Source organism: Arvicola amphibius, chromosome 7 (genome assembly GCF_903992535.2).
Source record: "Arvicola amphibius chromosome 7, mArvAmp1.2, whole genome shotgun sequence".
Taxonomy (NCBI): Eukaryota; Metazoa; Chordata; class Mammalia; order Rodentia; family Cricetidae; genus Arvicola; species Arvicola amphibius.
Window position 1 is genome coordinate 56,374,623 of NC_052053.1, and position 13,968 is coordinate 56,388,590.

The 13,968-nt window shown below is 42.4% G+C and overlaps 1 protein-coding gene across 13 annotated transcripts in view; it reads left to right on the forward strand.

The window, feature by feature from the left end:
• The window catches only part of Dennd1a (DENN domain containing 1A), a 533,475-nt gene that overhangs the window by 266,275 nt on the left and 253,232 nt on the right, over positions 1–13,968 (forward strand). For all 13 annotated transcript variants that reach the window (XM_038335860.2, XM_038335849.2, XM_038335850.2 and 10 more), the window contains 3 exons: positions 4,243–4,312; positions 9,643–9,723; positions 12,975–13,028. In XM_038335860.2, coding sequence (XP_038191788.1) covers positions 4,243–4,312; positions 9,643–9,723; positions 12,975–13,028 — 205 coding nt within the window. The remainder of the gene's footprint in view (positions 1–4,242; positions 4,313–9,642; positions 9,724–12,974; positions 13,029–13,968) is intronic.

The following is a 13,968-nucleotide window of genomic DNA, read 5'->3' on the forward strand; positions in this document are numbered from 1 at the left end:
GACATTTTAGATGGAACTGTCACCTCCTCCTACCATAGACATCCTTCTCATCTCATCTGCTTGCATAGTTCCTGGCTGCCCTGCATTGGCTTCCTCCTCACATCTTTCCCCCATCTGGCTACCCTGCATTGATGCCCTGCTCTCATCAATTCCACAGCCAGCTGCCTCCCAGATGATTTCTTTGTTCTGCTTGGCTTTCTATACCATTGTTGTTGCTGTCATCACCTTCTCTCCTTCTTGAACTCTCTAACTTCCTCTCTCTCTTTCTCTCCCTCTCTCTCTCTCTCTCTCTCTCCCTCTCTCGCTCTCTCTCTCTCTCTCTCTCTCTCCCTCTCTCTCTCCCCCCCCTCTCCCCCTCTCTCCCTCTCCCTCCCTCCCCCCCCCCCCCCCTCCCTCCCCCCCCCCCTCTCTCTCTCTCTCTCTCTCTCTCTCTCTCTCTCCCTCTCTCTCTCGTGGTTAGCTGGATACAGATGTGAAATCCTATCCCATGCACAACCCCCAGCAAGATGGCTATCTTAAACCATCCATTTAGTTAAGGGAGATCAGAAGGCCAAGAGTCTGACCTCAGTTAGACTCAGTTCCTGAGAACACTTCTGGAGGGAATAGAAGGTTTTCATCCAGCCTGTGCCTGACATACAGGCTAGCTGGTTTCTGTCCATACAGGCCATCACTGCTGCATGATGGGTCATTTAAGGATGACTGTGAAGTAGGTTGTTGTTAAAGCAGTATCTGGAACCCATACTCAGCAGGCCAAGTCAAGAGGTTTCTGTGGCACTATTTCAACTCTTCTAACTTTGAGATCTTTTGTGGATTCCCACAAAACAGCACTTCCCATTAACGTGAGGACCAAGATACCAGCACTGTGAAATGCATGTGGATCCAGGCTGGTGGCTGTAACGCAGGTCTTCTCTGCTCTTTCCCTTTCTTCTGATGGGATCATAATCATGATCCATTAGGATTCTACATCACTCCAAAGACCTGAAGTAACAGTGCTTAGGAAGGATAACTGACTTCTCCTACCTAGATGCCCTCTCTTGTGTTCATTTCTTTTCTGGACCAGAACTCCTTGTCACTTATCATTTTAGTCCTAATGCTTAGACTGGGTTCACCACAGAGTGTTCTCCTGCAGGAAGATGCAAGTACACTCAGCCTAAGAGTTTGGGACCCTGAAGATGGCCAGGGAGTACTTTATCTGGTAGAGTACTTGTTTCCTGTGTCAACTGGGAGGCACTGTTTACTCACTGCTGACAGACACACACAGGATGGAATGGGAGCTCCATGTCTTCACCTGCAGCCTCCTGGTAGTGCGGCCTGCCGAGTGCAAGCACTAATGAAACAGGATGGGAAGTGCCAGCCGACAGAGCTCAGCTGTGAACCAAGGCCTTCTAGCTGGGGAAGCTGGAACACTCTGAAGAAGACAGCTGCAGATTGGTCTCAAAACCATACCACTGCCGTCACTGGACATTCATCTGTCTACACACATGGGAAAACCAATGGGGAACAGTTCTATCTGGTCAGACCAGAAGAAGAGAGTCCATGGCCAATGGTTCTGCCCACCACAACCAAAGGAATTGGTTTGGTGAGGCAGAAGCTGGTAGAGTGAAGTGGGCTGGCTCTGTGAGCCAGGCAGTCTTCACCAAATGACACTACTGAGGCTGCAAGCTGCATGCCAGGCTCTGTCTGTGAGTTGACTAGTTGTCTCAAACTACTGTGGTATGCGCTGTATCTAGTCCAAAGCCTGAGAGAAGCAGGCTGCTCTGTTGTACTGCTTCCTGTATCTATTCACAAAAAAGGAACTGAGCATCTCCTCTACTTGGCCCTTTTCTCTTTCCTGACTTCCAATTGCTGGGTTTACCTTGTGGTATTTTCTATCAGGCTGGATTTGTTTACTAAGAGTCCTCTAATTTCTATGGTTTTCTTGGGAGGGGGGTTTCTTGTTCTACTCTAATGGCTTTTAACTCCTGAAGGTTTATTTAGCAGAAGAGGAACAGAGCATGTTATCTTGTGCCTAATCCCTCTTGAATGTTTACATTGCTCTGCCAGGGCTAGTACTGTGAAAAGTGGCAGCAGCCATTTGCTCTGGAAGAGTCCATATGTGGCTGCCAGAGCTGATGGAAACATATTAACATAAGTGATAATACTGTCATAGAAGTGAAAAGTTAAATTGCTTATCAGTATATTGTGATAAGCTACTTAAATTTTACAGTTAGCATGTTCTGGCTTCAGACAGACGTCACAGATAGGAGTTCATGCACTTTATCTATCCTCTCTATTACCTCTCACTTCATTTATTATTCTCAGTGTTCAGCAGTAATCTATACAGGGTGCTGATCCCCTCTCCCAAGCAGGATGTCACATCTGGGCCCTGCCTTGGGTCCAGGCTATTAGTAACAAACACCATTTGTGTAGTAGAATAGATGTGAGCAGAACTGAACAGCAAGCATCTCACATGCCTCTTCTCAGTAGTATTGGGAACTGTCCTAAGAGAGAACAAAGCATGTAAAGTGGGGGCAGGGATAATTCTCCCTAACTTTCCCATGGCTCTAAGGGCCCTTGCAATCTACTAGTCTTCATCTAGGTCATCTAGCGCTCTCTCTCTCTCTCTCTCTCTCTCTCTCTCTCTGTGTGTGTGTGTGTGTGTGTGTGTGTGTGTGTGTGTGTGCGTGCGCACAATTGCACACACAAGTGTGTTTATAAGAATGCAGGGCCAAGGTGCATTGGTGCTGAAGACACAGAGAAGGAAGATGTGCTGCATTCTCTGTGTAATCTGTTGAGAAAACAACCATGCCTATGATTGCTATGCTGAAGGAGGGGCATTGTAGCAGTGGTATATGCATGAGCACCATGGAAAAGAAGGAATTGGGGCAAGAAGAGTCAGAGAGTGGTCAAGATCCTGGGAAGGGAGAGCCATAGAAGCCCCCCTGTATTGCTGGAACTTGTAGCAACAGGATGCCACGTTAGTAATTGTGCTATATAGAGTTGGATTAGGTTTTGGGGAGAAAAGTCAGTTCATTTTATTCATTCATAATAATGAATACTACTTACTTAATAGAAACAGGTATCAGAGTGGGGAAAAACAAAAAGAAGGTTCTGTGAATCATATCCCTCCATTGGGGAGGCTCAGGTTTCTCAGAATCTTCTGTCCCTCCCCACTTTGGTCATTTGGTGAGGGGAGTAAGAGGCAGGACATGAGTGACAAAACTAACAAAACTACGGAAGGCACTAGTAGGTTATTTGTATCTTGGGTTCCCAGGGAGGACAAGAGGCTCTGACGTGTAGGCCTAAGCTCTCTGTTCCCCTTCATGACTTTGTTCTTTACCTGGTTACCTAGGTAAACTACAAGCCTCCTTGGGCTTTGGTTCTGCTGTCAGATGTGCTGGCTGTGGGCCCCACATGTGTCCTCTCAGACAAATGTCTATGTCCTTGCTGTTGGGGGATTCAGGGTCCCTAGGTCTACTGCACACTTGCTACCCCCAATCCCCAGGCCAACCTTCTTTACTTTGTCTTTTTGGTCATCAGAAGTGAGTGCCAGGAAGGAAAGAAGGGCCAGGGGGAAGAAACCTCAGGCTGCATATCATTGGCTGCCTGTGCAGCTTTGCCCTCTCTGGCCAGGCCCATCCAGACTTCCATTTTTGGTAGGCCATTCTCATAGCCATACAGAGGGCCAATTTCAAGAGTGAGATCGGCTGGCAGACCATCCTGTGAATTAAGAGGAGCAATGACCTGCTGGATAGCAGAGAGAAGAGAGTTATCCATTCATGCTACAGCCAGTATAGCACAGGTGAAGTAGAGGTAGTGGGTCTAGTGTACTAACATGATTGGTTTGTGTTGTGTAGGGCATATGGGACACGGAGGCCAAAAATGGGCATGCTGGGTTTTGCTCTGTGTCCAATCATGAGAAGTAGAATAGATGCTTTTCTAGAGAGTGTGGGATGGTGGGAGAGGCCTAGCTACTCAAACATGGTGCCTCATTGCAGACTGTAGTTTGAATTTCCTCTGTGAACCTGGTCTAGTTTTGAGGCACAGGAATACTTCATAATGAGCATATAATGTTCTGCCTCACACAGGCATGTTTTTTATAACCCAGAAATAATTAACATTTAAGCAGTTTTGGTTTATATCAGTCATGGCTAGAATCTTCAGGATGTAGAGAAAACATGAAATGTTTTGGTTTGAGTTAAGCCTTCAGTCAGGCTTTTGACCTACATGCTAACATTTCTTGTGTTTCTTTGTCTTTCTCAGCTACCTCCCCTGGTTCGAAGTGTTTTATAAGCTCCTTAACATCTTGGCAGATTACACAACAAAACAACAGGTATTTGTCTTTTTTTTTTAAAAAAAAGAAAAAAGAAATAGCTGTTTTTAACGAACTTTTTATGATTATGAAAATAATGTGTGCCTTATATTCCACTAAAACATTTGTAAGAAAAACTAATGCATGCCCATTGTAGAAAGGCTGGGAAATTCAGAAAACAGTGGAAAGGAAAAGAAAATCACCTCTCACCTAGCATGCATTACCTCATCCCCAAAATAAATATTGCTAAAATTTTTAGTTGTTTCTTCATTGTTTTTTTTTTCTTCTGAGGTAAATAAATAATACCTAGACTGCTCATGTTCCCAGTATTAATGTCAAATTTTCACAACAACCCTGAAAGTTCATGAAGTATTCAGTCATAATTTATCAAAGGCATGAAACTGAATTGCTCATGCCATGTTGCGAATCACTTAACTAGAAAGTGACTTAACAGCTGCCACAATCCCCATTTTGATAAAGTTTTGTGGTATTTTTATAGTAATTCTTCTATGAGTCTGAAAATTCTTTTAGCAGTTCTTTGTACCTTAATTACATTTGGGAGAAATGGTGTGCTAACCTAAACTCCCACCCATGATGACAAAGATGGTCTGGGTCACTATTTAAAATTTTGTAGCCCATCTATTTGGGAAGTATTGCCACAGAATCATTTCTTCCACTCTGTTGAAAATATTAAGTACTTTTTTATGGCTAGCAGCCTTAGCTCCCTAAACACTTTCTTACAGTAGTAAAAAGGATTGGGGAGATGACTTGGTAGAAGGGTGCTTGCTGTACAAGCCTGAGAACTTTAGTTTAAAACCCTAGCAAAAATGTGAGTGTCCCTGTTGACCTCAGCAGTGTGGGAGGTAAAGACAAGAGGATTACTGGGCATGGTGGCCCAACCTAGGTGCAACTTCAGTGGCAGACCCTATGTGAAGGAAAAAAGATGTTAGAGCAGGATACCCAGTGTCTCCTCTGACCCTTGTAAGACACACACACACACAACCACCTTACATACACAGAGAGAGGGACAGCAGTCACTCAAATCTTTGAATATAAAATATTTTCTTCAGTTTTTATTATTTTTCTAAGAAGAGAATCCTAGATAGGCAGTTATAAGCTTCTTGTGGGCATAAGTATTTATAAAACATTTGCCAAACTACTTTCCAAAAGAATTGCACTATTTGCGACACAATCAAGTCCCACACTGTCATTGATAACATTTGTTGAACTTTTCATTTATTTAATAAATCAAAAATCTCGCCAGGCAGTGGTGGCACACACCTTTAATCCCAGCACTTAGGAGGCAGAGGCAGAGGCAGAGGCAGGTGGATCTCTGTGAGTTTGAGGCCAGCCTGATCTACAAGAGCTAGGTCCAGGACAGGCTCCAAAGCTACAGTGAAACCCTGTCCTGAAAAAAAAAAGTTACAAATCACAAATCTCACTATTATTAGTGAGCTGAATATTTGCCTGTGTACCTAACTTTTCTTTTCTTTCTTTTTTTTTTGTAAATGGCAACATTTTAAGTTAAAGTGATACAGCATGATTGTTAAATGCTATAAGTTGTTTTCCTTTTGATTTATCTATAGTATCCTGGTTCTGAAAATGTTCTATTAAGAAAGTATAGTTCTGTATTATTAGGCGTAAAGGGCCCCAAATCTGTGTGTGTTTATTTGCTTTAATTTTTTCTCCATATGATTCATATAATATAGGCTCTCAGAAGGCCTGCAGTGGAGCACCTTAGTGAATAAGTGTTTTCTTTCTTGTTTTACCCCAAACGTGATTTGCAGGGTTCCCTGAAACATGTTTTGGGAAATGGCTGTTTGGGGGGTAAGGGGAGTATATAATATGTAAATCTTTTCTTTGAGTGTATTGTTATCAGTGACAAATGTTTTCCAGAGGTCACAACAGATGGCAGGAATGGTTCATAGAAATGGCTTCTCACTCATCACACTCAGTGTGAAAGGAAGCATGAAGTCAGGAATTCTATCATAGAAGAACTGGTGTCTTTGATGAATGAGGCAGCAAGCTGCTTTGGGATCTGTTCATCGATTTCTGATGCACATTTAGCTTTGGTCAGGCATTCAGGTTTTCACTCAATTTGAAAGGTATCATTAATAATAAATAAAAGTATGTTAACACATTACCTCTGAACTGGAGACTGATTCATGTTTTTTTAACTCCACCTTTATTCTTTTTAGTTTTTAAAACAACAGTGCAACCTAGTACTCGTTTTAAAATGTATCTAAAAATGTGTGTGCCCATAGTCCTAGCATTCGAGAGGCAGCCAGGAGAATCTGAATTCAACACCATCCTTAACTACAAATGGAAACTCAGGTGGCTAGCAGTTCACTTGCCGGGAAGTGAGCTTGAAGCCTGTCTGTGCTACATGAGACCTTGTCTCAAAGAAATTAAAAAGAAAGGAAGAAAGAAGGAAGAAAGGTAGGAAGGAAAACTTGGGAAAGAAGGGGTGCTATAAACTGAGGATAACCCTGTGGGGTCAGTATTTTTGTCCTCTGAGCCTGGTGAGTTATGGGAAACCAAGATAAGTCACATGACTTAGTTGACTGGAGTCTATTTTTCCTGACTCAGGATTCCTACAAAGTTTGTTCTAGCCAAAGGAATTATAACAACACAGAGTAAGGACTCTGTCTACAATTGGCTTGTTCAAAAGTTGTTGACCATGAGATCAGAACAGGATGAATGGAAGGGAGATTTCAGTTGATAGTATACGTGGTCAACAAGCATGAAAACATTAACTTGGATCTTCAGTACTCACATAGCAGACAGGCATAGCAGCTGTTGGCATATAATCCAAGCACTCAGGAAGAGGGGTAGGCAGATCCCTGGAGCCCATTAGACATAAATCTTAGCTGTATAAATAAGCTCTGGATTCACTGAGAGTCATTGACTTAAAAAGTAAAGTAGAAGGCAATCTAGGAAGACACCTGACATTGGCCAGAGGTTTCCGTGTGCACATGCAAACACAAGAACACATACATACATCATATAAACATGGAAAACAAGACCCAAACAAAACCAGTATGGTTGTTCCCTAAAAACATCCTTCTCCCATCCAGAAGTTATGGGATTATTGGGTGAGGTAAGCTTCTGTTTGGGAAGGAATTTATGTCACCAAGTGTTGTATCATAAGGTGGGACATGGGGATTTCTGTGTGGGTCCTGGCCCCACTGTTGTCAGACCCTGAACAAGAACCTGCATGAAAGGACTGACAAGAAACCTGAGCTGGGCAATAGCCTGCTTGGGTGTTGGAGTCAAAGAAGATGAAGGTATGTATGTGGGAGAGTAGGGGTGGGGGGATAGGCATGATGTGAGATGTGGGAACTCAGTGGAGATCTGCAGAGATCCAAACAAGAAGGGAACCAGCAGTGGTGACTTGGTGTTTGGTGCCAGAGTATGAGGTAGGAAGATCTAGCTCCAAGAGAGGGGCAAGACTTTTTTTTTAACCTTTATGCAGTGTAGTCACAGTATGCAAAGAGAAGGAATGTGACTCTGTATTGGCCTGGAATTGGAGACATCATTGTGAAGCTAAAGCTTTAAGGGTGTGAAGAGAAAAGTAAGCTGAGATGTGATGTATGTGGTGACCTGTGTATGTGGTACTTGATGGCTCTGGAACAGCAAGCATAAACACATGGGGTTCCAAGATGTGTGTGTGTGTGTGTGTGTGTGTGTCTGTGTGTGTCTGTGTGTGTATGTGTGTGTGTATATATACCTATATATACACACACACATACATACTAGGGATGTGTCCTCAAGACACAAGGTAAAGGGCCAAGAGGTTCCCAGTTATCTTAGTCTGGAGCATCAAGACAATATACAGCAAATGAAAACTGTGCACTTGTAGGAAGATAAATAAGAGCTAGATTCAAAATTTGAGGGATGGAATGCTTTCATAAGATGCCATGCTACAAAATGCTTTTTAAATGCCATGGGAGGGGTTGCCCAATAGAGATCTGAGGTGAAATAGTCAGGAGGCAAGAACACATCCTCAATAAAGGACAAGCTGAAATTCATCAGGAAACATCTGACAGCTGAGACGCATTCTGCAAAATGCGTGGTTTTGGTCCTACAGATTTAGGAAAGATGGGGCTTTTCCAACAAAAGGAGTCTCAAGAGTGAGCCCTGCTGAAGGCCACTCATGCTTCGAAACTGATTTGATTGCCATGAGGACATGCACAGCATAACTGGACAGGATTTGATGGCAGTGCTGTGCTGAGGCATATTTCCTGGTTGTGGTAATTAAATGTGGTTGTTTGGAGAAAGAGTGTGTGTGTGTGTGTGTGTGTGTGTGTGTGTGTAGATGATGAAGTATATGAAGTATAATGCCAACAACTCATTCTCAAACAACTGAGGAAATGAAAGAGCCTTCATCTCTTTAGAATTGTTCTGTAGGTATGAAACTGCTTCAGAATAAAACCAACCCTATTCACACACGCTCAAGTTTGTATGTCCTCTGAGAAACTTGACTGTCAGAGCACATACTGAATCAAACTTGAAAATTAAGTTCATCCCTTTCATATTAGGCCCCCTACCAGAAGCAGAGAAGGCTGAGGACCTGGACACAGCAATCCTACCTCCCTCCTGGACTGTGCAGCCTACTGTCCAATACGAGACTGGTGCTTCACACTTCCTAAGTGGGTGACTAGAAGGATCCAGTAGTTTTAGGGCATGGCTAACTATGTAAACTTAACTTTCTTTTATTAGCACACAGAGTTCCACAAGGAAGAAGTGGCTTTTGAATATTTTTGAGTGCTGTTGTTTTGAGCGTCTTAAAGGCGAATCTGTTTTGAGTCGAATAATTTGTGCTGCTTTGTATGTTATTCAGCTGCTCACTTTCCCTAATTAAAATGCACGACAGTTGTCCTATATCACATGCTGGTGAACTTGTTTCATTTCTAACTTTCTGTAATTGGAGGCTGCTACGTATACCCAGTGAACACTCAATAAGATTAATTGAGGTTAATGATGATGAAGACAAGACCCACAGTTTCACTGTTATTTTTCCCAACCACCTCCGCCCTGGAAGTTCAGATTGTTTGCATTTAGAAGTTGTTGTTATGGAGTTGAAGTGATAGATATGCTGAAAGCTTATGGTATATGGTCCATAAAAGGTGGTCATGGTAGGTGTCTGACTGAATATAAAATGTCAAACTTGATGTGGGAGGATCTGTTTGACTCTTGTGTTTGAGCCATAAGCAATGTCTTTTATCCAGCTCAACTTGAATATCAAACCTATTTCTGTCTTGGGACCAGCGTCTCTCACCTGTCTCTCTGTGCACCAATACCTTACTGCAGGTCCAGCTTTTGTTACTTGGGCCTTTCCTTTCTTTCAGGAAAGTCAGTGGAATGAACTTCTTGAAACTCTGCACCGACTTCCCATCCCTGACCCCGGAGTGTCTGTTCATCTCAATGTGGTAAGTGGGACAGGATGGTGGCCACCCCAAGAGAGGATGTTTGTATGAACCTTCAGAGGAGGCCAGAGCCACACTCATAGCCTAAGCCCAGGTTCAAGGTCGTCTGGGCTGTGGGATTCTCCTTCTCTCTGAGATTCACTGAAGAATAAATGCTTCTCAAATCACCACTCATATTTTTAGTCACAGATGCAATGAATATGATGGCTGGAGCTGCTAGCCTCCTCGTCCCATCCTTGGTCACCTGTATTCTCTCTGTCACAGTTAAAGCCCATTCTGGACCTTAGTGTTCAAATACTAGCTCCCTCCAGTATGCCTGTTAACTTGTGAATCCTTCAAAACCAATTCTGATTCTGCTTCCTGAGAAATCGCCCCTGACCTCACAAGTTGAATTAGGCCTTCTCTTTGTCCCTAATCCTCTGGCATGCTCTTAGAGACTTAGTTCCATCCTGTTGGAGTAAGCTGGTATCCAGTGCCCGTCCTTTGAAGACAGAGTGAGAGTTCTCAGCATTGTTTCTGGCCTATAGCAGTCATTATTTATTTGAGTGCTTTGAGATGCATCCTGTACATTGTGTAGTTTGCCAAGGTAGAAATTCCTCTCAGTCAACTGATGGGAAATTTATGTTCTAGTTGTCTATTTTGCTAGTGTTTGAAGTGATTTTAATCAAGGCCTCTAACTGTACAGACTCAGCTTCCTTATTTGTCAGAAAGAGTGTATAGAATTTATTTCTATAATTGATCTCTTAGATGGAAGCCATTGTTGCCTTTATCAGAAATCTGTGGTAGACACCCTTTTCAGGCATCCACTGTCATGCGGACTTGTCTCCCTATCCCGTAGACCTGGCGGATTAGAGAGTGTCCTCTTCCAACTTCTCAAGAAACAGACACAGTGCTAGTTTCAGGGATCAGGAAGGTGTCTGATTCCATAAGGCAAACTAGTGAGTTTTACCAGAATGGTATCAAAAGTCACAGTATTACCAATAATGTTAACAATAATAAATCTATTTTATGTTACTAATTTATACGAAATCTACACCTCTAGTGTTCAAAATTGTCCCAGTGTAGGTGTAACATTCTCATGCTGTAGAGTTTAGAGAGGGAAAATGTCCATGCAAAGTCATGTGATTTAGAAATGACGGCCTAGCTTTTACAATGCTGAGCTGAAAGTAGGAAGGGACAGAGGCAGGGAGGGAGGTGGGAAGTGGGAAAGAAGGAAAAAGTTTACTTATGGATGGTTTGCTCATGGGGAGTAGGGACTGCCAGAAAACATGAACAAGTGTGCTTTAGACCCAGTCATCACTGAAGCAGGGTTACCCTGCCTTTGTCTCAATCTTTTTTCCTAAACAGCTTGATCTCACTGCTTCAGCCTGTAATGACATCCGACAGGTAGCTGTGGAGCAGCCTGGCTAGGTCACAGCTGCCTGGGAGGAAGGGCCACTCCCTCCCCAAATGTCTGCACAAGCAACACGCTGTCAGGCCTCAAGGACAAGCCATCTCAGGGGTAGGAGGAACTTTTGGGTGTGCAGCTGTTTCATTCCAGTGGATTCTAGGAATGTTTCTGACCTCTCCTGGTCCCCAGCATTTCATGGGCAATGGAGCAAGACAGAATCTCCAAGGACAGCCTGGGGACTAGTTGGTTTAGAGCTCTGCCGGCTCAATCTTTACAATCCATTGCATCTGTAAAGGCTGATTCCCCTTCTTCACTAGACAGTCTTCTTCCCAAAATGTATTTTTTTTTTTTTTTTTTTTTTTTTGGTTTTTCGAGACAGAGTTTCTCTGTGGCTTTTGAGCCTGTCCTGGAACTAGCTCTTGTAGACCAGGGTGGCCTTGAACTCACAGAGATCCGTCTGCCTCTGCCTCCCAAGTGCTGGGATTAAAGGCGTGCGCCACCACCGCCTGGCCCAAAATGCATTTTTATTTGAAGGACTAGCATCTCATTTGTAATAGAAATCCTAAAGTATTGGTGTAATGCCAAGCCTGGGCTTTGTTTATTTAACCACTTTGTGCAAGAGACTGTGCCTATGTAGCTGGTGTAGGTAACTGAGAAAAACAGAAATATAAACTAGCAATTTGAACAATAATAATTGTGTATTAAAATCCATTTGTTAATCTGGGTGTGGTAGTGCATGCCTATAATCCCAACATTCTGGAAGAGGCAGGAGGATCAGTACAAGGCCAAAACCAGTCTAGTCTGTTTCAGACCAGCTGGAGCTACTTAGTGAAACCCTGGGTTCAAATAAATAAAATAGTAAGATATCATTTGTTGTGTGCTAAATGCCCTCATGTATGATGTTCTTAGAGTGTCAGACAAGCAGCTCATTGTTGCCATCATTAGCAGTACAGCTTGTCTCCAGGACCCTTTATTTTAGAAAGACTATTCAATTCATTTTTCTAGAAATCTACTTACTCTCCCATTACCCAGGAGCAAGGGGTTGGGGGAGAAGTCCAGATTTGAGCTTAGGCCATGGGTGAGCTGAATCTTTCTGCACTTGAGTTTCCCTGGCCTTTCACAGTCCATCTTTAACTGTCCCTCCTTCCAGTACCACTTACCATTATCTTCCAGGCATTTAGAAGCAACAGAGGAGGTCGCATTTATTCAGCCAGTTTTCATTTAACTTGGAGATACAGGCTTCTTACAAACATGGAAATGCCTCATTATATGTCTTTGAAGTCTTTCTCACCCAGGCTCCAACTCTCTTCCATGACAATCACACTGTAAGTCAGGAGCTCATCCTCCATTGGCAGCCATCTGTATCCATTTCAGATGGAGTAGCCTTTGGCTGGGACTGTCCTGCGCATCATATGAGCAGATTTTGACTACAGTATAGATTGATGAGACCTCAGATGCTAAAATGGAATTACAGGATTGGTGGGGACATTCTATCATTTAGTGAGTGAATCTAGTGTTATATGGTTTCTGAGAGTTCACTGCCCCATTGAACAATACATTTCAAAACTGGCCACTTCTTTATGTTTAGAAATCTGCAAATATCACATGGGAATTTAGACTTTAGCTTCTTGGAGTTTTTCATTCATGTCCCCTAAAGACATTTGATCTTTAATGCTGATGAATCAATGCATTGATCCAACATTATCCTAAGCAGCTATAATGTGGATATTTGCTACAAGAAAACACAGCTTCCTCATCTGAGTAAGGAAGATGCTTCAGAACATTTACCCAAATTTGGAGTTAAGTCAAGTGCAAGTTAGCTCATCTTGAAAGAATATGCAGCTTGTGTTTTTCTCTTTTCCAGCATTCTTATTTCACTGTGCCTGATACCAGAGAGCTTCCCAGCATACCTGAGAATGTGAGTACTTGGAACGGGAACATTACATTTGTTTGTTTGCTGCTTGTGTTTTTAAAACAATAGGGTATGTTTTCAATGTTATTTACAGTAGATTACTAAAAGAACAATAAAAAGAACAATGGATTATAAATAGCAAAAGTAACTTGAAAATATGTATAGAGTACAGACACAAGAAAAGGTATTCTTCATATTTCTCACAGGCAATCCCTTACGGTTGATATTCATTTCAGTCTTTTTAAGACATTTTCACATAACTAAGATCACATATTAGAAGAACATCTTAGATTTTCATAGTTAAATCATTGTTTTCCACTGCATAATACTCCATTGGAGGGCACATAGCTGTTCTTTCACAATGGAGACTCGGATTCTCCTTTCTCTCATCATAAGATGAGATGTTCCATGTAAATTATTATTAAGGCAGGTGTATATAAGTACACACTTCTATGTTCACTTCTCAGAAAGCTCTTCACTTCATAATAAGTGAAATGGGATGTGCATCCTCACCTTCTAAGGGCTGAGAAGCAGTGAGCTAAAGTAACAGATGCATAGGTTCTTGTTTGCCCCCTGAGTGACCATTCTGTGTTGAGTCACATCTGCAAAATGCTTTACTTGATTATAAATTGTACAATGCATAATAAAGCCTAAAGAGATGCCTGCAAGGTACATGGTAAAATATAATAGCATGAAATTGACTCTTTTATCCAATGCAGAGGATACAGTTTAGCAATTTTGAGTACATTCCCATTCTGTTGTCTCCAGAGTTTTTTTCATCTTTCAGAATTGTAGCTCTGGCAGCAACCAGTAACCATTAGTGCATGGAAACCATTATTCTAACTATGATTCTGCCTACTTTCAAGTACCATGTATCAGTGGAATTTTTTACTATCTTTTGAGACAGGGTTTCTCTGTGTAACTCTGGCTGCCCTAGAACTCACTC